The sequence below is a fragment of the Pelmatolapia mariae genome, linkage group LG6 (assembly GCF_036321145.2).
Source record: "Pelmatolapia mariae isolate MD_Pm_ZW linkage group LG6, Pm_UMD_F_2, whole genome shotgun sequence".
NCBI classification, from domain to species: domain Eukaryota; kingdom Metazoa; phylum Chordata; class Actinopteri; order Cichliformes; family Cichlidae; genus Pelmatolapia; species Pelmatolapia mariae.
The window spans coordinates 19,204,158-19,228,129 of NC_086232.1; the positions used below are offsets into that span (position 1 = coordinate 19,204,158).

At 40.0% G+C, this 23,972-nt stretch overlaps 2 protein-coding genes across 6 annotated transcripts in view; both read left to right on the plus strand.

Annotated features, from left to right (window-relative positions):
* The first annotated feature begins 1,640 nt into the window (after window positions 1–1,640).
* Window positions 1,641–11,663, plus strand: usp38 (ubiquitin specific peptidase 38). The gene is made up of 11 exons (XM_063476099.1): window positions 1,641–1,895; window positions 3,067–3,757; window positions 6,658–6,793; window positions 6,994–7,123; window positions 7,264–7,365; window positions 7,768–7,926; window positions 8,118–8,311; window positions 8,400–8,493; window positions 8,597–8,703; window positions 8,899–10,231; window positions 10,843–11,663. The coding sequence occupies exons 2-11, from the start codon at window positions 3,076–3,078 to the stop codon at window positions 11,002–11,004; spliced, it is 3,099 nt and encodes a 1,032-aa protein (XP_063332169.1). The 5' UTR covers window positions 1,641–1,895; window positions 3,067–3,075; the 3' UTR covers window positions 11,005–11,663.
* A 5,555-nt stretch (window positions 11,664–17,218) lies between these two features.
* Window positions 17,219–23,972, plus strand: part of gab1 (GRB2-associated binding protein 1) — a 56,625-nt gene continuing 49,871 nt past the window's right edge. The window contains exons 1-2 of one of the 5 annotated variants that reach the window (XM_063476105.1): window positions 17,219–17,701; window positions 17,837–17,992. In XM_063476105.1, coding sequence (XP_063332175.1) covers window positions 17,921–17,992 — 72 coding nt within the window. In that variant the 5' untranslated portion in view covers window positions 17,219–17,701; window positions 17,837–17,920. The remainder of the gene's footprint in view (window positions 17,702–17,836; window positions 17,993–23,972) is intronic. The other 4 variants (XM_063476102.1, XM_063476104.1, XM_063476100.1 and 1 more) reach the window with 4 other exon arrangements.

Consider the following 23,972-nt stretch of genomic DNA (forward strand, 5'->3'; position numbering starts at 1 on the left):
TCCATGCAATCAATAATTAAAAAGACTAACACAAAAACTAATAAAAACAAAAATAAATAATGCATTTTCAGAATTTTTTTTAACCAGACCTGACATATATATGGATACATTGATATGTTTCTTGCACTTCCAAAGTTACATGCTTTAATATTATAACTCATTTCTGAAGCCAATGACACCAGCATCACCCCCTTAAGAAGTTTGATGGGTTTCACTGATTAGAGAAAAGACATAGCCAAGTCAATATTTGTGATTGATAGGGTGAAATATTATAGTAATATTTCAGTCCCACTTGTGTTTCCTAAAGTAACACGTTTTCTGGGAGTGGATGATGCAGTCATCTATGTGCTGCAGAGAGCTTACTCCCCATCTATAGAGTAAGAGCTGCACTGTGAGGATCAGCTTCTTTGATTTATCAAGTGCATTTCATACAACTCAGCTGCTGCTGCTGAGGGAAAAGTTACAGGAAATGTCAGCAAACACATCAACCATCTCATTGATTACCGACTGCTTGACAGAGAGACAGAGAGGCTGCGGTATGTAAGACTGGGCAGTGCTCAGTCTGATTTGTTGATGTGCAGTACAGGAGCTCCACAGGAGACTGTGCTGTCTCCACACCTGTTCACTTTGTACACCTCAGACTTTCAGTACAATTCTGGGTCGTGGAACCTTTAGAAATCCAGTTCTGCAGTGAGTAGATGTATTAGTAATGGGCAGTAGGAAGACTAGTGAGCACTATAGTGGATGCCTTTGTGGAGTGGTCAGGGAGCAATCATCTGCTTCTGAATGTGAAAAAGACCAGGGAGGTGGCCCTTGGAAGAAGATGGCTACACAGACATACATGCACTGTACCTGGGCATCAACATGGACAACAGGCTGAAATGAAAGACCAACACAGAGGCTGGGGATGAGCAGGCTCTATTTACTAATGGAGTCAATGTGTGCACCAAATGATGGAAATTTTATGTTACTCTGCTATGGGAAGCACAGTGTACTCAGGAGTCTGCTGGGAGAGCAGCAACAGATGTGACAGCAGCAGCTGTCACATCTGTTGTATAAACGAATCAGTAAGGCTCAGGGACTGTCTGTAAACTGGACACATTGAAGCGGAGGTGGAGAACAAACTGTTAATACCCTTACTGGAAAGGCATTTAATCTATTATTATTATTATTATTATTATTATTATTATTATTATTATTATTATTATTATTATTAAAAAACGCTAACAAAGATGTACAAACAAGATTACATATCCTAATGGGCCGAGAAGAAAATGCCCCCATCTCTTGTTAAATTACACATGCCTAACTCTTCCATTCGTATAACAAACAACATCTCCTTAATTCAGTGTGCAAGTGCAGATGGATGCAAAAATTTGAAAATAAAGTCTTTGATAATCACAATTCCAAGATGCAGATCAATCTGGATGTCAGGTGGAAGCTGGGAGGTTTCCATCTTTTCATGATTTTTTTTTTAATCGTAGCGTTATCCCAAAAACGGCAGATGAACGAGTAGTGGTTGAACGCAACACACGAAGTGTACAATAAAAGGATAAAGGTTCTCGAAAATGCTCGTGAAAACGCAGTTTCGTTTAACTGGAAGCGTGTCAAACGGCCAGCAGCGCCATCCGTGGAAACCCACACGACTGACCGTTACACAAACGTAACAAAAGCGGAACAGGCAAAGTTAAGAGAAAAATAGCTTCACCCCCAAGGGTCCTACCACTGTCTCTGTCCATAGGAATGACGTCGCTGTACGGTTAATCAGCTGTTTCCGAGCGAGGAAATGAACCAAAATAAATACACATAAAACTGTTTTATCTCTCTGAAGACATTTAGCTCTGACCGACGGCAGAAGCTACTCTGGTCGGACGCTGTTGACATGCTTTATTTGGGTAAGCACACATGTTGGATTATTTGAATTACATGGTGGCATTTATGCTAAGTCAGTTTGTAGGCTAACGGCAGGCCTCTTCGGCTGTTTCTTTTTTTCTTTTTTTAAATATTTTAATTTTATTTTTGTGGGGGGCAGTTTGTTAGTAAACACTACCGCTATGGAGAAGTCAGCACTGTTTCTCAGGTTTAGTTTTAGCGCTCATTCTAGCCGTACTTTAGCTACTAGACATATAGAAATATCTGCTAACTTTACAGCTAGCTTTAGCAAGCTAGTCGGCTATTTGTGTGTGTCCCCACAACAGCAGCAACACAGAGCGGCAGGAGTCTGAGATCATAGGCAAAACACGTGTGAAGTAGCACATAGTAATGTAATGTGCAGTCTTCAAGGCAGATGGCCACTACATTAAATTTGTTTTATTACGCTGAACTTGAAAAAAATAATGTATAGCAAAGTCGTGCGTTATATTTAGTGACAGATCCACTGAAACCACCTTAAATGCCCCCCTTCCCGTTAGGGTAAAGAAGTTCAACTACAGGTATCTTAACAGCTATATCGATATCTACATCGATATCTTAAAAGAAGTGTCTTTCGTTTTTACTACACGATAAAGAAATGCTACGGTAGTAAATGAATGAAATCTGTCAGCGCCGCTCTTTGGGCGTAAATTTTAAGAAATGTGTAAAATTACGGAAAAAGTCACGGCATGTCATGTAGATTGCGGAAAAGCAACCGTTCTGTCATTTAATTGTTAACTACAGTATTACTTAATTATTTTGGTGTAAAGTTGTAAAACTTGTAAAAATACAGTTAAATGTCCAAAATGCATGCCTTCAATCCCACTTCCAAGAACCATCCAGGGGGCCCCATTGGAGTCTGTGCCTGGCCAATTGTAACCTTGCATTTCTAACTTTGTCTCCCAAACTGCTCAACATGAGCGATGTCGCTGATATTGTGATTTCGAATCTAATAATTTTACTGTTTACACCATTGCTTTTCTTAGAGTCATATGTCAAAATGTTTTCTGTGACGTGTGTGATCACAAACAAAAACTGTGACAGAACAAATGTTCAGTGCACCATTTAGTGTGACTGCAGATGTTTTCTGACTCTTTTTTTTTTTTTTTTTTTTTAAATGGTTCACCTAATTACTTTTTCAATTTTCCTCTACAGATCGACATCATGGACAAGATTTTGGAGGGCTTGGTGAGCTCCAATCACTCTGTTCCAGTGAAGAAGGCCATTGTGAAGAAGGTAGTGGAAGCAGCTGAGAGAGAAGTGACAGAGGATCAGTGTCAGGCACTATTCACACTCACCACCCGCCTCATCTTGCTCGGTGAAGATGCCTTCCAGAAGCAAATTGGCTCCCAGGTTCTTGAAGCCTATGCACGCTACCATCGCCCAGAGTTTGAGCGTTTCTTCAGCAAAGACTTCGTCCTCAGTCTGCTCCAGCAGGGCTACAGCCAGCTGGACCGCAAAGACCCCGCCATAGTAGAATACATTCACTGCTGCCTGCGGCTGCTCATCAGCTGCCCCTCGGTGCTGGAGATTTTTAGTGTGATCCAGGTGGAGGTTTTAAGGATGGTGTGTGAACGACCTGATCCCGCTTTCTGTGCCCGCCTGAGCACTTTGCTGTCAGACTTTGTGCAGTGCATCCCAAGAGATAAGTCGGGTGTTCTGTTCTGCCAGCAGCTGGTGAGGACCATCAGTTCCTTCCACTGCTTTGCTAGCCAAGAGCAGGAACTGAGAGAGTATGTTGGTCAGGTGACGAAAGTTAGCGCGCTGCTACAGAACATCTGGAAGGCTGACCCAGCCACGCTGCTGCCCTCACTCCAGGAGGTCTTTGCTATTATCGCCTCTACAGGTAAGACTCTTTGATTCCATATAAATTGTGCCTTAAAGGAACAAGAAAGTCATTTCATACGTGATTAAATTTTTTTTAAAATGGGTTCAGTTTTGAGACATTTGTTGTTATAGATGCCATTAAAAAAAGAAAAACTCAACATAAAGAGCAAATTTGGATTTTGTTAATAGTAGCGTTAAGGATGGGCATTTCAAACAGAAATATTATTTGATATTTACTTGGAAATGGTCATCTCTTCCTCAGAGATTGCCCACAGCTCAAATGCTCTTAAATGACTTTCTAGTTGTGCTTATGAACCTGATTACATTTGTTTTCTGAAGGCATTTCACATAAGACTTTCTGATGGCTGTAGTCCTCGTTGATTGGGCATGTTTCTTCTGTTTACAGTAGAATGTAATGTTAAACACGTTAGGGTCAAAGGTGAAGACCAGATCGACTTTGTCACAGTAAGAAAAGGGCCGCACATTGACTGACCAAACAGAAAAAATGTGTTGAAATCCATGTATTTTAGTAGATGTAACAAATTGCATCATTATTCTAGAAACCAAGAACTTTGTGTTGGAATACCTTTGTGAGAAAGTATCTTTAGACAAGGTAATGTTCATGAATATGAATTCAGCTGTTTATATTTTCGACACACATTTATTTGAGTGGGCTTCCCTGGCATACTGCAATCCACCAATTAATGATGCTGTTGGGTAATGCCCGTACTCTTATTTTGAAAGTTCAGTGACAGCAAACACGCTAGCACCAGCCCTTCCTGTCTTCTACCATCTCCTGAGAGGTTCATCAGGCTACTGTTGTGATACCCATCCCCCAGTTTGATAGACTAATGGTGTGTTCCTGAATAAGCCTGAATTTCTGAGTTCCCAGTCAAAGTTTGAATCTCAAACTCCCCCTTTGATTTGCTTTTGCCACTTGAAAAGTCAGAGTAGTAACCTGGAGTTAACAAACATGGCGGCACTAAATGTAAATAGCAGGAAAATCATAAAACGTTTCATTTGTACTGCCACTGTTGTGTATTTGTGACTTACTAAATAAGCTAAGCACAGACCAGGCTCTAACATGATTGTCCAGTGGTGTTTTAAGGTAGAAAAGAGCAAGACTTTTGCTCTATTGCTATTGATTCCTGAATAGCTTTGCTAAGAAGCCAAACAAATCCTGGTTTGTTTGTTTTGTTTTTTTGTTTTAAGTTGTTGTTCTTTCTCGCTCTTTCTGGAACACGCTAATTAGGGAGGGACTTTTGAGTTGCAAGGTATGTGGAGCGCAGTATAACTGTCTTGTCTTGGACTTCAGCTAGTGATGATACTCTTTGATCTGCTCTGGATTTTTTTTTTGAGAGCTGGAGGGGAACTCCAACCAGAATCTGCAGCTGGTTGAGTGCTGGTTCATTTGCTGCTACACTGTTACCTCATCTAGGCTCCAGAGCAGAACTAGGAGTGCCGTCACAAATTACACTTCAGATGGGTGGAGTATGAGCCCATCCAACTGAAGAGAAGCTCAGTGGAGAGACAGCTAATACTTACTGTCATTTATTCTCACAGTCTGTTTAGCATGATTTATTCTTGTTTTTAAGAAAACATGTGTGCGCCTCCTTGAAGACGCACACCCACTCTGCTGAAGCTACAGCTCTTATTCATTTCTGGAGTTGGTGGGTACAATGACCTAGGCACACAAAGTATTTGTTTTAGTTTATTTAATAATTTACATCTTACATTGTAAAATCATGGTCAGTCCTAATTTATGCACTCATATCACCTGATTCATTATTTTTTTTTTTTTGAAGCATGGAAGATCAAAACCGTCTCCAACCCTAATAAATAAGAGAGTGATTTACAAAATGCATGAAAAGTATATTGATTTTTTATTTTTTTTTGTAAGTGACAGAAATTTGTGTTTTAATTTGCTAATGTGTTTACACTTCCTACTACACAAAATCAGCGTTGACCAAGACTGATGGTTTTTAAGTTTTTCAGTTCCCCACTTTCCACTATTCCTTAATTTCCAAAAACAAGTGTATTTGTTATTTCCTTTTTTTTTTTTACATATATATATATATATATATATATATATATATATATATATATATATATATATATATATATATATATATATATATATATATATATATATATATATATATGTTCTGCCTCATTATCCAAATGAGTGGGCAGCCATTCATAGTCTGTGTCATGGGGTCAGCATTATATCTATTGGTTGATTGATGTCAGGCAAGTCAAAGTACAAATAGAAAAATAGACTGATACACAAAATAAAAATAACAAAAACACGGAAATGAATGCAAAGGCAAATACAAAGACAGCAAAATGGCTTACGTTTATTCTTTTATATTGTTGGTGCATTTAATGCAATATTAATTGATTAATTCAGTCTTCTTTTTTTTTCTTTATACTTTTTGGGCAGTTTCAGTCTTCTAATAGTTGAGAGAATTTCAGCTGAAGTCAAAGTTGCAGTAGCTGATGGTAAATGTTAGTGATGTTCTGGGTTTGAAGAATAAAGTAGCAAAAAATGAACAAACAGCAGGAAATTGTTTCAAATATTGTATGGACAGTATGTGTTTGAGCTCTGTGAGCAGATCCGCTTTGGATTGAAAGGTCCCTCGGCCTCCGTTTTATTGATATTGTTCAGGCGAACAGTGCCCCTGGAATGCTTTCCTAATATCCGCAGAGCTTCCCCCCCTCTTCATAGAGGATGCATAAAGCACCATAGATGATTGTGATCGTGTTTTCATGATCATAAACCTCTACTTTCATATTGTTCAACCTTGGTGTTTGTTTCTTTTTCTATTTTCTCTTACAGACTGTAAGTGTAATTTGTATCCCAGCATGTGTCCGCTGGAACACAAAGAAAAGCTAACATTATGTATTTGTTTATCGCAGACCCTTCCTTTGACCCATCCATTGCACTGGCCAGCCTGGTCCAGCATATCCCTGTCCAGATGATCACAGTGCTTATCAAGAGCCTCACCACAGACCAGAACGTCAGAGACGCAAACATGACTAAAGCACTCTGCAGGTGAAATTGCACACTGAGCCATTTGAGTTCAAAAGAAGTGCCACAGTATTTAAATACAACTGGAGAAGTACAGTTTTTGGGACGCATGTATAAATGGCTTGAACATTATCTTAACTGAAAATCTGTAGATCTATTTAATAAGAGTGGGTGGGTTTGTTCCAGTCATTTGCTTTTAACATATCCTTTTTCTGTCCATCTAGGATGATTGACTGGTTATCGTGGCCTCTTGCCCAACATGTAGATACCTGGGTCATCGCTCTGCTGAAAGGCCTGGCTGCTGTTCAGAAGTTCACTATCCTCATAGATGTCACTCTGCTTAAAATTGAACTGGTTTGTAATGAGAACTCTTCATTTTAGTTTCTAATAGATGGAAATTGTGTGCATTTTACTCAAGCACCTCTATAAATAAACATGTTCGCAACAGATGATTTATTTATTTATTTATTTATTTTTTTAAACTCCACCCATAGGTATTCAGTCGTCTGTGGTACCCCATTGTGCGGCAGGGGGCGCTGGCCGTGCTCTCTCACATGCTGCTGAGTTTCCAGCACTCTCCCGAGGCCTTCCATTTGGTAAGGGGGTCTCCTGTGTCCTCACAGTCCATTTCCCTCTCATATGGCCACTTTATTGGTTTTCTCATTTTCGTCTCTTCTGGCTTAAATTACTTCAAAGCTGCATAGACGTCTTTTCCCAGAACTCTGGGCTTGGCACCACACTCTCACTAATGATGTGTGAAGCACTTAAATGCAGAGCAATAGCCCTTGAATTGGCCGATTTCATTAGATTCTAAAAACATGAATAGGCTCAAAAATACTCTGCAAATGAGACCTCTGTGGGGTTTCTGATGTGCAACCACCCCGTGGCTCACCGTACCACAGATATTTATGATTAATGTTAGCTGTACCTTCTGCTGTTTTCAGCGCTACAGTGTACTCAACATTTTTCTCTTCTCTTTATTCCCTTCTCTCTCTCAGGTTGTTCCACATGTAGTAGATCTAGTTCAGTCCTTAAGGACAGATGGGCTTCCCACTAGCAAAGCGTTCCTGCTGCAGTTCACTGAGCTCATACACTGCATGATGTACCAGTACTCTGGCTTCCCTGACCTTTATGACAACATACTGGAGGCCATCAAGGTAACCAAGTGGGGAGAACACTTCTTTCTGTAGTTGGATATTTCAACGATAACAAAACACATTAGGTCCATGTTTTATTTATTTGGATCATTATAAATGACACATGATATGCAACGAGGAGCTTCAGTTAGACTTTCTGTTACTTTTACTTTGCATTTTTACAGTGTTAAAGACGTCTCTTTTCTTTTCAGGATCTACCAAAATCTGCAGAAGAGAAGATCAAGCTGGTGTTGAATCAAAGTGCCTGGACGTCTCAGTCCAACTCGTTTGCCTCTGGTCTGCTGAGGCAAGCTGGGAAGTCTGAGACGGGCAAAACGGGCTTAGTCAACTTGGGGAACACCTGCTACATGAACAGCATCATCCAGACCCTTTTTATGGCCACAGAGTGAGTCTTTTAGACATAAAATCTGTAAAACCAGGTGTTCTTGTTGTGAAATGAATTATGAAACCAACTTTTCTTTCTCTTTCTTCAGTTTCAGGAGGCATGTTTTATCGTTGCATCTAAATGGTTCCAACACACTAATGAAAAAGCTTCAGCTTCTCTTTGCTTTCCTCGCACACACTCAGGTTAGTGTTGCCCTGTTAAGTAGCAATTACAAACATTGTTAGTGGAGAACTAAAGCAGCAGATATTAACGTGTTTCATTCATTTGTGTTTATCTGTCCTACAGAGGGCGGCCTATGCTCCCAGAAACTTCTTGGAAGCGTCCCGCCCCCCCTGGTTCAACGTGGGTTCTCAGCAGGACTGTTCAGAGTACCTCAGATTTCTTTTAGACAGGTATTTTAAATTAATAGCTTGTCCATCATTTGCATTGCTGAAAGCGGAATGGAATAAATGTTAATGAATATAAAGCATTGTGAGTGCTAACTGCGTATGAATACTGTTTATAAACTGTGTTTAAACTAAGACATAGCTGTTGCACTAATTTGTTTGATTTTTCAAAAAAAAAGCTGAGTGTTTTCTGATCCCAAGGTTACACGAGGAGGAGAAAACCCTTCAGGCACTGGATTCAGCTGAACCAAAAGCTGCCTCCCCAGCTGACACGAGCTCCAAAGACTCTGCAACAACGTCTGCTCAGGAAGACAATGAACAGACCATTTTGCCTCTAGCAGAGGCCAAACCTGGAGATGACACAAGGACTTTGATAGAAAAGATGTTTGGAGGGAAGCTAATCACGAGCATTTGCTGTACGCTGTGCAACTGCATCTCTGAGAAAGAAGAACCTTTTACAGACCTCTCTTTGGCCTTTTGTCCAGGTACCACTTTACAGGATGGCCCTCAAACCCAGAGGCAATCAGAAGAGCCCAAAGCTCTCTGTCAGGGATCTGTCAATGGTGGCAGTGAAGCTCCTGAGCCAGGCTCGGCCAAAGCTCCAGCTAGCAATGCCCATTTTGTGCCAGTAACAAATGAGCCTCCTCTCTCCGTGCCTGACCTGGTGAATTATTTTCTGGCTCCGGAAATCCTCGATGGAGACAACGCCTATTTCTGCGAGAAGTGTAGCTCCCTCCAGCGGGCAGAGAAGACCATTAAAGTGGTGTCTGCCCCTGAGTACTTGATTCTCACTTTGCTGCGATTTTCATATGACGCCAAATGCCATGTCCGTAGGAAGATTCTTGACAATGTCACCATCCCACCGCTGATCAGACTTCCTGTACATGACCCTTCCGTACCTACGCAGTGTTCTTCTTCTACCTCGTCTCCTCTGCAAGTGGATTCTCCTGAGAGCAGCGAGAATCTGGCCAAGAAACTCAAATCGTCGCAACACGATGAGGAAGAGGAGAAGGCAAGGATAGATGGAGCAGAGGAGATGAGCAGGTCGATTCAGTCGGTCCCCTATGTCCTCAGCTCGGTCGTAATACATTCTGGTATATCGTCAGAGAGCGGCCACTATTACTCTTATGGTCGCAATATTAATGGAACAGATGGGGCACAGCATCCAGACAACCAGTACGGCATCAAAGAGGATTTAGGGAACGCCCAGGCCGAGTCCAGCCTCTACACCTGCTCAGCTCCCTCGCTTCCACGTGAACAAAGCGAAACGCTGCCTAATAGTAGCCAGGAGGCAAAAGATTGGCTGCTCTTCAATGATAGCAGAGTAACGTTCACATCTTTCCAATCAGTGCAAAACATTACTAATCGCTTCCCCAAGGACACCGCTTATGTGCTCATGTACAGGAAACAGGAGCTACCAGGGCAAAGCTTAAATGGGGGACTAATGGCAAATGGAATGAGACTGAGTGCCGAGCCTCCTCTGCAGAAAGAACTACTGGATGCTATTATCAAAGACAACAAGCTCTATTTACAGGTACGTTGGGTTGAACACTTGAAATGCACTTCCACATACTGGTGTTCGGTTACCCTTTAAAACTGTCACTGCCTATAAATTCAAGTGTGAAGCGATTAGCCTGTATTAAATCTGTGGTTTATGAACTCTGAGGGTATTTGGATAGAAATGATGCTTATTTTGCCTGTTTTACAGAAACATGACTTAAAGCCTCATTAACACTAACACTTCTAAGAAGCGAGGTTATAAAAGTCAGAGAGTCACCGAGGTGGAAAGAGGTGAAGGGAAAGCAGGCCGTGCTTTTACGGATAACTTGGAGATGTACTGTGTAGGAGTTTTTTATTTGGACTGCACATCTGAACTGTCCTGTTACAAGATGTGAAGAGTAATTTCACGAGTCATTGAACTGTGCTCCATCGAGTTGACATTCCACCACACTTTTTTTTTTTATTACAACTGCAGTAAATCACCTCTAGGGGGTGCTGTAATTACATGCAGCCAAAGCTCTGATGGGCATTCAAGCACACGCAAACTAGCGTTGCTTCTTTGTCACAGCAAAGTTGAGTGCTGTTTAAGCTTAAATATAATCTCGCTTGGAAATAACACTTCTCTCCCCTGCTTGCTGTCGTTAGGAGCAGGAGCTCAGCGCTCGGACCCAGGCTCTTCAGGCCCCGTCATCCTCCTGCTCGTTCAGGCCCAACGGTTCAGATGACAATAACCCACCGGGGAGCTGCGGCCCATCTGGAGGAGGAGGAGGAGGAGGCTTCAATACCATTAGTAGACTGGTCTTCTGAAAGAGAGAGAGAGAGAGAGAGAGAGAGAGAGGCATAAAAATGCTGCAGGAAATCCAGATGAACTGGTGCTAAGGGAGTTCTGGGCTCATCCCACAGGACGTTGAATCTTCTCACTATGTATAGCAAAGAAGGAGCACTGAAATGATCTAGCAACACACTTCAAAACTGGCTCTGATTCTTGATTTGATTTTCTCTAAATCTAAAAGTTTTGGTTAGTCCTCATGTATGATTTTTCTTTATTTAATTTTGTGATTTGAAAACATTGTAATCTCCTGTTAATCCTACAAACGTCAAAACTCTGGGTGGCTATTACTCACTGGTGCAAATATATTTCTGTCTCAAATGAAAGAAATTTGGCAGGATATGATTCAATATTATACAAACGACTTCAGATTAATCTTCTATTAAACGCTTTCTTCGATAAAGCTCATCTGTGTTTACCTCATACACACACATGCATACAAGACGGAAGGCATTCATCTGTTGGAAACACAGATTCTTTTAATTTTTATTTATCATACTTTTAGTTTTTACTTGCAGCTTATTGTGAGCTGTGGTATTTTATTATTGGGGATATTGTGCCTGGGATCTGTACTCTGTTTCATACAAGACATGCAATAAATGTACATATGACTTCAAATAAAAGAACTTCAAACTGATTACAGTATTGACTGATATGTGTATGTGTATATGTATATATGTATGTGTGTGTATGTATGTGTGTGTATATATATATATATATGTATATACAGTCAGGTCCATAAATATTGGGACATCGACACAATTCTAATATTTTTGGCTCTATACAACACCACAATGGATTCCAAATGAAACGAACAAGACATGCTTTAACTGCAGACTGCCAGCTTTTATTTGAGGGTATTTACATCCAAATCAGGTGAACAGTATAGGAATTATGACAGTTTGTATATGTGCCTCCCACTTCTTAAGGGACCAAAAGTAATGGGACAATTGGCTTCTCAGCTGTTCCATGGCCAGGTGTGTATTATTCCCTCATTACCCCAATTACAATGAACAAATAAAAGGTCCAGAGTTCATTTCAAGTGTGCTGTTTGCTTTTTGAACCTGTTGCTGTCAACTGCCAGGATGAGATCCAAAGAGCTGTCACTACCAGTGAAGCAAGCCATCATTAGGCTGAAAAAACAAAACAAACCCATCAGAGAGATTGCAAAAACATCAGGCGTGGCCAAAACAACTGTTTAGAACATTCCCAAAAAGAAGGAACGCACTGGTGAGCTCAGCAACACCAAAAGACTAGGAAGACCACGGAACACAACTGTGGTGGATGACCAAAGAATCCTTTCCCTGGTGAAGAAAACACCCTTCACAACAGTTGGCCAGATCAAGAACACTCTCTAGGAGGCAGGTGTATGTGCGTCAGAGTCAACAATCAAGAGAAGACTCCACCAGTGTGAATACAGAGGGTTCACCACAAGATGTAAACCTTTGGTGAGCCCCAAAAACAGGCAGGCCAGATTAGAGTTTGCCAAACGACATCTGAAAAAGCCGTCGCAGTTCTGGAACAACATCCTATGGACAGATAAGACCAACATCAACTTGTACCAGAGTGATGGGAAGAGAAGAGTATGGAGAAGGAAAGGAACTGCTCATGATCCTAAGCATACCACCTCATCAGTGAAGCATTGTGGTGGAAGTGTCATGGCGTGGGCATGTATGGCTGCCAGTGGAACTTGTTCTCTTGTATTTATTGATGATGTGACTGCTGACAAAAGCAGCACAATGAATTCTGAAGTGTTTCGGGCAATATTATCTGCTCATATTCAGACAAATGCTTCAAAACTCATTGGACGGCGCTTCACAGTGCAGGTGGACAACGACCCAAAGCATACTGCAAAAGCAACCAAAGAGTTTTTGAAGGGAAAGAAGTGGACTGTTTTGCAATGGCCAAGTCAATCACCTGACCTGAATCCGATTGAGCATGTATTTCACTTGCTGAAGACAAAACTGAAGGGAAAATGCCCCAAGAACAAGCAGGAACTGAAGACTGCTGCAGTAGAGGCCTGGCAGAGCATCACCAGGGATGAAACCCGGCGTCTGGTGATGTCTATGTGCTCCAGACTTCAGGCTGTGATTGACTGTAAAGGATTTGCAACCAAGTATTAAAAAATGAATGTTTGATTTATGGTTCTTATTCTGTCCCATTACTTTTGGTCCCTCAAGAAGTGGGAGGCACATTTGCAAACTGTTGTAATTCCTACACCGTTCACCTGATTTGGATGTAAATACCCTCAAATAAAAGCTGACAGTCTGCAGTTAAAGCATGTCTTGTTCGTTTCATTTGGAATCCATTGTGGTGGTGTATGGAGCCAAAAATGTTAGAATTGTGTCGATGTCCCAATATTTATGGACCTGACTGTATATACACACACACATATATGGAACTCAATCAAATAATGAAGATGAAGGTATTTTCATTATCTAGAATAACCTAAAGAGTGGGCTCTATTCGTTCAAACAAATTTCACTGCAGATATCTGACGGCGTTTTTTTTTTTTTAATGTATTCCGATTTGATCATTCGCAGACACTTTTGTGTTCATGATGACTTGGATGTGCCTTTTGATATTTAATGCAGAATTTTTTAAGAATGGGGTTTCTTTTGATTTACATCGCAATTGTACTGTATTAATATCGATATTGGCTTTATTTCCCCCTCCAAATAACTTTGTTACTGAATTTACCGTGTGGGTTGAGGTACTTAGTTTAGTTAGTCAAAGTGGTATATTGGCAGAGTTGTGGCTAGATATTCGGGGGGGAGTATATACAGTAGGTAATCATAAAATCTAACTTGGCAGCAAAAGAAAAGATGAAGAGATGATTTTTTTTTTCTTTAATCGTCTATGTTTCTTTCTTTCTTAAATGTGTATGCGTGAAATACTGTGTTGTTACTATGAGATTTACCTTCATTTATGTAACACTCTTCTTCTCAGAATCAATAGTATCAGCATTTCCATTGCAAGAAATATACTGACCACTTGGGCATTTAGTTCTGCTGCAAATGTTTGTGGGTGGGTGTGGGTGTTTTTTTTGTCTTGTTTTGTTTTTTTTATTGTATACAGGGGCGGATCTAGACAAATTTTCTTAGGGTGGCATGAGAGTGGCATGGAAGTCAAATGGGCTGGCAAAATCTGCCTTTTTTTTAAAAACACATATGCAGGTGTTACATATGGTTAAAATGATTCAAATGCAGCAAGTATACACATGTTTCATACAAATATAGTCTATAACTTAATTATTTTCTTTAGCCCACATAATTAAATATTTCAGTTACATAAAATGTGGGAATTTTGATTCTATGTGCTGTATAGCCTGTATAATAAGTATGTAGCCCAGTAAATATAAAACCCAGAATGCTACACAACATGGGGCGGTTCATTTACAAACACAAGTCTAACTTAAGTTTCAACTTTTTTTTTGTTAGAAAAAAAAGGTTGAGATCAACCGTTTAAAAATAATACTATAACTAAAATGAGAGAACAATCGGGTGTCACAAGCTCATAAGATGCCCCACAAATTAAATTATTTGTGCCAGAGAAAGAAAACTTTTTTTGTCTGCAACAAGACAGAGGAGAACATCACAGACCTAAACCCTGCAGATCTGACAACAGGAGGTGTATCACTCCTGTTTTCCACCTGGAGACGGTGTTTACATTGCCTTTGTGACATTCATTAGTACCCTCACTGACACACACGCAAAAAGCAACGAATACACTCCACACTAAACATCACAACTCTCACGTCTCAACTCTCTCTCGCTCTGTCTCGCTCTCTCTCTCTCTACCTTCACCACCTCACCCACCCTTCCTAAACAACCAAAAAATTTTATTGATAGGCCACTAAATCCAGAGTTTATGTGTATATATATATATATGTATATATATATATATATATATATATATATATATATATATATATATATATATATATATATATATATATATATATATATATATATATATATAGTGGCCTGTCAATAAAATTTTAAAACTAGTGTATATTTTTAAGTCCGAACTTTCAGCACAAGCTGAAATACACTCAGCATGGCTGCAGCTTGTTGCTATGTCAGCTTTAATCAGTCATGGGATTTGAAGACGCGGCGCACAGAGGGTTAATAACACTCACCTTCATTCCATTTTCAGAGTGCAGCCACCTGTGTGAAATCTGAAATGCCTTTGGTGTTGTTCAAAATGTGCTCTGGGACAAAACAAACAAACAAAAAACAAAACAAAACAAACAAATATGTGTGTGTGTGTGTGTGTGTGTGTTCGGTTTTATTTTTTTAAGTTGAATAAACTAATCAAAGAGCTCTATGTTGTTGCATAATTGGTCAAAACATGTGATGATTCCTCTTTTTCGTGCTTCGATTGCAAAATCGCTTTGTCAAATGGAGTCTACTCAAACCAGTATCGGAAAAGGGAACTGCAGAGTCACATGCCATCACATACTGTTCCCACAGGCAAATTATAGTTGGTTTTTTTTTTATGCAGAAACACAAAATCATTAGCAAATGTTTAATTTTTACACATTTTTAATTGATGTGGTAAATACACAGTGGCACGTGAGCCTTCAAAGGACATTTGGAAAAGAAAAAATCTCAAGACTCCTTTTTTAAGCAAGCAAACCATAGCATTTTTCTCCTCCTGTTTGGTGGAATTTTTGCTTTTTGTGGATGTATTTTCATTATTCTGTATCCATTCAGTAGCCTGTTACTATGTTAGATAATCTGCAGACAATCTAGAGCTCATCTGGAATATACTGACACCATATCTTAGGTCTGTCTTTCTAGGTAATACTGAAAAGCTGGAAACAGATAACATAATACTTTAAATCTTAACTCTGGAGACTCTGGGCCTTTGCTGTTTGATGATGTGCACATATGGCTCTCAAAGAGAATTAATTGGGGTTGCTGTGTTGTGTCTACAGCCTTTAATTGTTCCTTGTTTCTTCATCAGGACTAATGCTGTGGAAACAGGCCATGTGTCAATAGAATGGCAAAGTCATTAATCACAGAATAACAGGGAAACATCCTTTCGGAGAAGCATAACCATACCAATAAGATTCCTCAAATTCCACTCGGATTCCATGGGAAACACGCCTTTGCCAGTAGAATGGACCAGTTATAGATGGTCTTTTTGGTCCCCCGGGATATTGACATATTTCTAGTGAACCACATCCAGGCTTACAGGAAAAACCATTTTCTAACAGCTTTGGTGCTGGACTGTAGCCTGTGAGGAGATTGCTGGTAGCTTTAGGCTCTGTGGATTTTTAGATTCAAATAAATGGTATGGGAAGTAGATTTAAATTTAGCAGTGACAGAGATGATATAGCTTTGTAAATAAATAGAGACACGGATTCATAGATAAAAACGTTAAAAAGCTATCCTGTAAATAGACTACTGAGTCTATTTTAACATGATTGTATACAGATTCCTCTCTGGGGACTCCAGCAGCATTGTGGATAGTGTAGTCTAGACATGCAGTGATTTGTTGGGACCCTAGGGGTTGAGGCGGGTCCTTTCATTGTCGCTTTTTTTAAGCTCATTGTCTTCACCAAGTGGTGCATGCTTCTGTATTAACGTTATGCGTCATCTACAAAAAAGCTAAACAACACTTCACTAGTGTTGTTTTTTTTTTTTTTTTAGGAACGGGACACAGAGAACTGTTTGAACTACATGTCCCATGGTGGAAGCTCTACAGCTTTCCCTGCACGCCGCCGCCTCTCCAGTTTGTCCTCTGAAGAACCGCATCAAGCAGTCGGAACAAACATCAACTTCCGACTTTGAATTTCAAAATAACATTCTAGAAATTAAACCACGTTGAGTCGTGCCTCGTATGTGCGAATATTACCATGAAGAAATATTCTGGAGTGTAACAATGAAAATATATTCTATGTTCTTTATAAAAATGTAGCCTTTATCAATTTACAGAACTAGCCATAGTACTACAGTATTGCTTAGATGAGAAAAGTTAGACGCATCAAATGTCAATCTGTCAATCGAGACAAAAAATAGCGAGTTATACTTACTTTAAACTACTACGTTTCTAAACTAAACGCAGCTTCTATATAGGCGTGCTAATTTTATTTTGAAAACAAACCAATAACTTCCGGTCCTCTCGCCTCTGCGGTTGTTAACTCCATTCAGTAGTGTTCCAGAGGAGGGTGAGTTTAGGGAAAGACGGAGCCACCCTGTCAATCACAATTAAGGAACCATGGGAGTAAACTGGTAGGAAAGCTAGGCGAAACCACCGTGTTTACGGTCGAGCTTGTTTTAATTTGCGTTCAGACGACAACTATGCACCGGTACAGTGTGGGACATACACATCCGACCTCTCCAGATGGGAATCGCTTCACTTTGACGGGAATTAGCATGAGACGTTAAATATAACAACAACAAAAAAAAAAAACTTGCCGACTTTCATTTGTCTGCGCCTGTTTTTTCTTTTCTTTTTTCCTCCTTTTTTTTGCCCCCACAGCCTTCCAGTTTGAACAAAATACAAAAGTCACCGTTGATATTTGTTCGAAAGGCGGTGCCGCCGGGGTTTATGTTTACTCCAAGCTAAGGAGACACACGTTTATTTGAGTACAACTCGTGGAAATCTGGTCTGTGCATTTCACAGAACTGCCGTGTCGGCGAGTCGACTTTCGGAGGAGTGACGGTTGGTTATTGCGCCTTTAAAAACACACATACACGCACAGCATTTTTTTTTTAAACAAACTTTATATTCGAAGTATGTTTTGACTTCACCGTCTTAGCCTCATATTAACTGTTTTATTGTTATTTTTCCCCCCAGGTACAAGAAGACACTCCCGAAAACAACCAGCGCCAAGCGTCAATCCCAGCTCAAACTCCAGGGAGAGCAAGAAAAGGAGCAGAAATGAGCGGGGGAGAGGTGGTGTGCTCGGGGTGGCTGAGAAAGTCTCCTCCTGAAAAAAAGTTGAGACGTTACGTAAGTGCGCTTTATATCCTCTTTGTTACGTTGTAATAAAGTAACCTGTTAGACCAAAGGGAGGAAAAAAACGTGCATGCTTTTCCCTGGAGGCTCTCCCCGGGTGCAGACGCAGACGATGTGTAGGCCGCATCTTGTGTGCATTGCAACAATCAGCTTTTGTCTTTCCTCCCCCCCTTTTTACCCTTTTTGTTGGTGAACCTGAAAGTGTGCGTTACTTATATAAAGTAAAGTTACTTAAGCGTGACTTAACAGGCTTTGCTCAAGGGCACGTCAGCGGGGCGCATGGCCGTTGTTTGGGAAGCAAACATGAGACTCTGGCAAGCATTATCTCGGGAGAATTTGATTGTCTTTGACCAGTAAAGCAGTGCTTTGATTACCTTTTGAAGTCACGCAGTCAAGAGTATCAAAGGTGGTCGCTGAGGGTTAAATGATTTACAAATCAACTGCAAAATCAGAGCTAGTTGTGGCTGTCATTACATCTACTATATCTGCCATTGTTTACATCCCTGTGTTGTCTTATCTGCAGCTCTGTCAGTCTCTACTCACACCTGCTATTCAGTCTTACATACTTTTAAAACGATATGCAATCAGTTATGACATGCCATTGATTTTTTTCCCCCCACACTTGAAGTGTAACTGACACAGTTTTATGTTCCTGTTCTCTCTGTTTAATTAGTGTGCTATTGGAAGAACCTCTCATATGCGGCTAAAGCAAATAACTTGATTAGCTGCTTTGTTAGCTGTCAAGCCCATATGATTTCCTTGTGCACGGCATCTTTATTGATACAAGAGCTGTAAGATCAGAGGAGGGATGTTTTTGCAGAAACCAGAAGTTCAAGAGAGCATAAAATATACACTTAGAACCAGGGTTCATTGAGTGCCTGTATCACATCTATTACAGAATAGTGTTTTATTTGATGACAGAGGTCACATTGTTGTACAGTACTTTGTGAGACCAGTTTCCAGCTGATTTTTTTAAAACAAGGACCCTGTTCATATCTGGAGTTGGCCAGGATTTGATCAGGAATGGACAATCCTTCTCCAAGTGAGATCAGGTGTCTTTACTGACCACTTATAATTAAGTGTCACTCACCCATTGCATATGCATGCTGTGACGCAGCATGAGAAAACATGGGGATAGATGCAGAGAAGACAAGAATCCTGTTCGTGCACAAAAAACAGTTAAAGAATGAGGCAATCAAGAAAAACTGGACTTTCCAATGCTTTCAGTGTTTGTTATCTTAACTGTCTGCGGATATCTCGCAAAACTGTGTGTGAAAAATGTAGTTTATTGAACAGATTTTGATGCATAAACTGCAAATAAGCAAGGCAGACATGCAAACTATTTTGCCATGGGTACTCATCCAGGAAACCTCTCAGCTGCGAGGGGAAAAACCCCTGGTCAGTGCAGCTACGCGTGCTGAATAGTCATCGACGAATGGTTTCTTGTAAAACTAGCATAGATTTTATCAGAAGTTTAATCATTTATGAATGCGTTCGAAGCGAATATTTAACCATTTCCTTTTTTTTTTCTTTTTTTTTTTTCAACTAAACCACAGAAATTCGAAGAATGCATACAGTTTGACGTCATCAAGTTAAAAATTCATAGGAAAAACCAAAGATTGATAAATGAAATCTGTGTTTTGCTTATTAATGTAGAAGTTTAGAAATTTTGTTTGCAAAGATTGCATTAAATGGAAGAGTCCAGTTCTGTAAACCTGCATCTTGCCTGTAGCGGCAGGCTTCGGTATCACTGTTGTGTTACCTGCAGTCAGCATCTCGTATGGTCATTACAAAAAGTCTGACTTGTGATTAAAGACACTTACTTATCATAAAGCTTTTTGTTTAGTTTTTTCAAAGTTGCACTATTTCCCAACAACCTTGTGCACAACTAATGGCTAATAAATGAATCGTGAAGCAACAGCAATATAGCTCCTCATATTGATTCCTGACTTACTTTAATCAAACCAAGTCATGGTGCGAGGGAATAATACAATATGGGACACTTAAAAATATATGTGACTAAAACATGCTATTTCTTTCTTATTTTGAAATGATTTGAAATAACAATAATTTTTGCATCCACAATACAAAAGTTGATATGACCCCAAATGTTGGTTTCTCAGGAGAAAAAAAGAAGTAGGCTACTGGAGGACCTAGTTATTTTCAAATGGTTATGACAACTTGTTGCTCAAGTTGTGTAACTGTTTTGTGGAGATAGTGTTTTAAGAACTCTGGGGAAACTCGTGATTTTGTGAGGTAGAAGTTAAGCTGTTTAAAGCTGCAAAATTATAGTTGTTGTTTTTTATATCTGCATAAACTGCATCTTTTTTTCCCTGTTTAATGTTAAGAAAACATTTTTGAGTTAAATGTTGGCCATTGCTTTTATACAAACAAGGAACAAACTGCAAGCTGGTTTCCTTCGTTTTTGGGGGTTTATCAACGCTAATGCCACGTTTTAGTCTTTCTGTCACAGGTAGCGACATAATCCTGTTTAAAAATATATTTCTACACTTTAGATTTCTGTTTGATTTATTGAGGCCATAAGAGTGTAACAGCAGAGTTCAGCTAAATCTTGCGAGAATACAGCTTCAGATTGTGGGTCATGATTCTTCCTCTTCATTGTTCGCTCTTATTAGATTTTCTACGGCTGCTACAGACTAAACTCCTGTGGATAAACTGTTCATATCAGAGTTGTTTTTCAGTGACTAATACTCTGATCTAACTTTCAACAATGCCCTCTATAGTAGTGCAGCAATCTAAAATCTAAAAATACTGAGAAACACAGCAGGGTGGTTTGAGCAAGCTCGGTCACATGAAGCTGTGTAATTAGTGGAAGTACTTACAAGTTGTTCAGATTATACTAACTCAAATAAATAGAGAAGTTGATTCTCTCTTGTTTTTCTTTTTCTTTTTTAAATTGAAACAATTCAGCTGGTTATGAAGCATGAGAGCTTTTGTGGGATTAGATGAGACATTCTTGAATTTTTTTACTTCCTTGCTGCTGCTTCTTCCTTTTCTTCTTCTCCTTTTCGGTTACTGCCTTAATGGGTCATCGCAGCGAATCATCACCTTCCCTCTAACCCTATTCGGAGCGTCCTTTGATGTCACACTAGACTTCTGCATGTTCGGGACATCCACAAATCGTCTCTGCCTTTCCTCTTTTCCTCCTGCCTGGCAGCTTCATCTTCAACATCCTTTATCTAATATATCCACTATCCTTACTCCTCAGCAAACATCCAAACCATCTCATCCCATCTCTCTTTAACTTTGTCTCCAAACCGCCCAGACTTAGCTGTCCCTCTGATGTACTCCTATCTAATTCTGTTCAGCCCCAACGAAAATGTTAGTGTCTTTTAACTTTGCTGCTTGCAGCTACACCAGCTCTTTTTTTTCCCCAGTGCCACCATCTCCATACCATCACATCCTGTAAAAGTTCCCTTTTAACTGCTATCCTTCTGACACAGCATTTAATGTAATCGACACAAAGGTCAGCGCATGTTTCGAGCTGCAATGTTGATAACAAAAGCCATGCAGGCGAACCTGCAGCTCTCCCCGGGGCTTTTGTAGTTTTTTTTTTTTTTCTTGAAGGTGGACGAGTTTGCTGCTACGTGTGCGGCCCTGACTCTATCTGCAGTCTCCCAAGCCACTTTTTTTTTTAGGTAATTATTTGGTTTTCAGCTGGACTGATGTTGGTCTCAGTATTTGGCACAATTGAGCAGTCCTAGATTAAATGTGAGTTTGGTGCCACTTGCTACATGAGGTTTGTTGGCAAAGTAAGCTAGTGATTACTGACTTTATTTTTTTTGTGGTAAAATCACATTACAGTTACATTGACAAATTAAAATGCTTGCACCAATGTCCTTTCAGAACAGTGACCAGAATAAACTGCTGTCTGTACTCTATTTAGTACCAAACCGATGTGGGCATTTTGTTTTTTGTATCTAAAACTACTCACCTCAGCTTTAAAAAATACAAAATATACCATAGGGTCAGTGCAGCCTTAGAGTCCGATAATGTGCATATTTGTCTCAGTGTCCACTAGTGTAAGCATCCTTAAAGGAACAGCTTTCGAGATGGATGTCTTCAGGACATCTGTTGTGTTGTCACATGGACCCGAGGAGATGCAGAGATAGAGTTACAAGGTTGCTGTCGTCACTGCTCGGTTAAATGGTGTATCTCAGTTTATTCTGCCACCACATCATGGAGGTGTAGGTGAAAATGGATAAAGGAAATGAATAAGGATAGTTACTGGTAACATTTTATTGATACCGATGCCATTATTTAGTCTAGGTCTGTTTTTATGGATTCTCTCATTGATCACTGATCAATATTTTGCATTGGGGAAACATGTAGATCTGCAAAGGTTTTCAGCATCAATGCTGCTGGTTATCATCAGGGTCTGATGTAGGATGTAGAAACCAGATTTAAACAAACAAAAAAAAACCCAACAGGTATGTATTTCAGGTGTGGAAAAAGCTCCACTGCCGGGAGTTTGACGTCATGCTTTGTTATGCGAAACTGCAAGAAACAAGATGCCAGCACTGATGAAAGCAATTGATAAGCTCGGAGACAGACAATTAATATAAACTGGACAGTTTGGAACCGGTTCTCTGTCGAGACTCTTTAGTTCTCGATCAACCTCTCTATCTAATCTAGAGTTGATAGAGAGATATATATATTACTGCTTTAAATGGCTGTTTATGCGTGCCATTTTGAAGCCGCCATGTTTCAATTAAACGTCATTGTTCGGCTTGTTCATATTACAGTAATACAGGCTACAAACCACATATTTTCGGAGGCTAATATTAGCAATAGTTTCAAGAGGAAAGTCACATTTTTTCCATGTTGTTTTGCATTTATTCTTCATGTTTATTCATCACACATAAGTAGTGTAGGCCACGTATTGAAAGGAATCCTTAATTTTAGTTCAAAACATTAATTAAACAGCAGCAGTTTTGAAAATGTATTAAATAACTTTCTCCTTGATGTTTAATAATTTTGCTTAGCTCTTAGTTTCTCAGTTCTTGCCTTCCACTGCACATAGCTTCATAGACCATTGTAGTCCCTGTAGTTTATTGGCATGCACTTTCTGAAAACAGATTAGGATTTTGCTGAACACTTTGTGCAGCCCTTACAAGGGCCTCAGAGCAAGAGCACAGGGCTGCAGGGTAGACCGGATGAAGGAAAATATTGAACCCTGAAGGTCCTCCTTTGGCTCTAAAGGGAGACTGAGGACCTACTCCGTGCTGGTCTTATGGCCTCTTAGCTGGAAAACAAAAAAGCATTTATAGTTTACATCAAAGTGGCTGTTAGCTTTTGTCTGTGGCTGACTGTAAAAAGTTGTCATTTACACACAGTTAAAGAAAACTGTATGCCACCAGTGTGACAACGTGGTCGAACGAAAACAAAGGCATAGCTCTTCGATTAAGTAGAGGATTCATTAAATCTGCTTAGCAAGTGGAACAGAGAACAAACGCTCACTTTCTGTTAACCCCCCCCCCCCCCCCTCCCCCCCGCCCCTCCCTACGTGCTTGAAGAAACAAACAAACAAGCTACCCAAACGGGATGCAACAGAGGGGTACTTGTGCAGCATTAGCCTCTTAGGCTAACAAAGAAAAATTACTGGACTGTGTCCTCATCGCAGTAGCACCAGCAGCACAGCTCTCCATTTGGAGCAAGCAGACTACTGTTGTGTCATCTGCCACAGCTTGGAAATGGGTTGAATATGCCATTAATTATTCAATGCCCATTACAAACAAATAAGCATTAATTATTAATATATGTGCTACTACAGTAGTTGTCTCTACCGGCACACTTTTATCCCTGACACAGACTATCGTCACTGTGTTATACATAGGCGGTGTCATTTTCATCGTAGCCTAACTGTTGGTACAGCAGTTAAAAGGATTAAAAAAAAAAAAAGCTGTGGGAATGAGGGTGGGGGGGGAATGTGTAGAATCTGTAATATTCACAA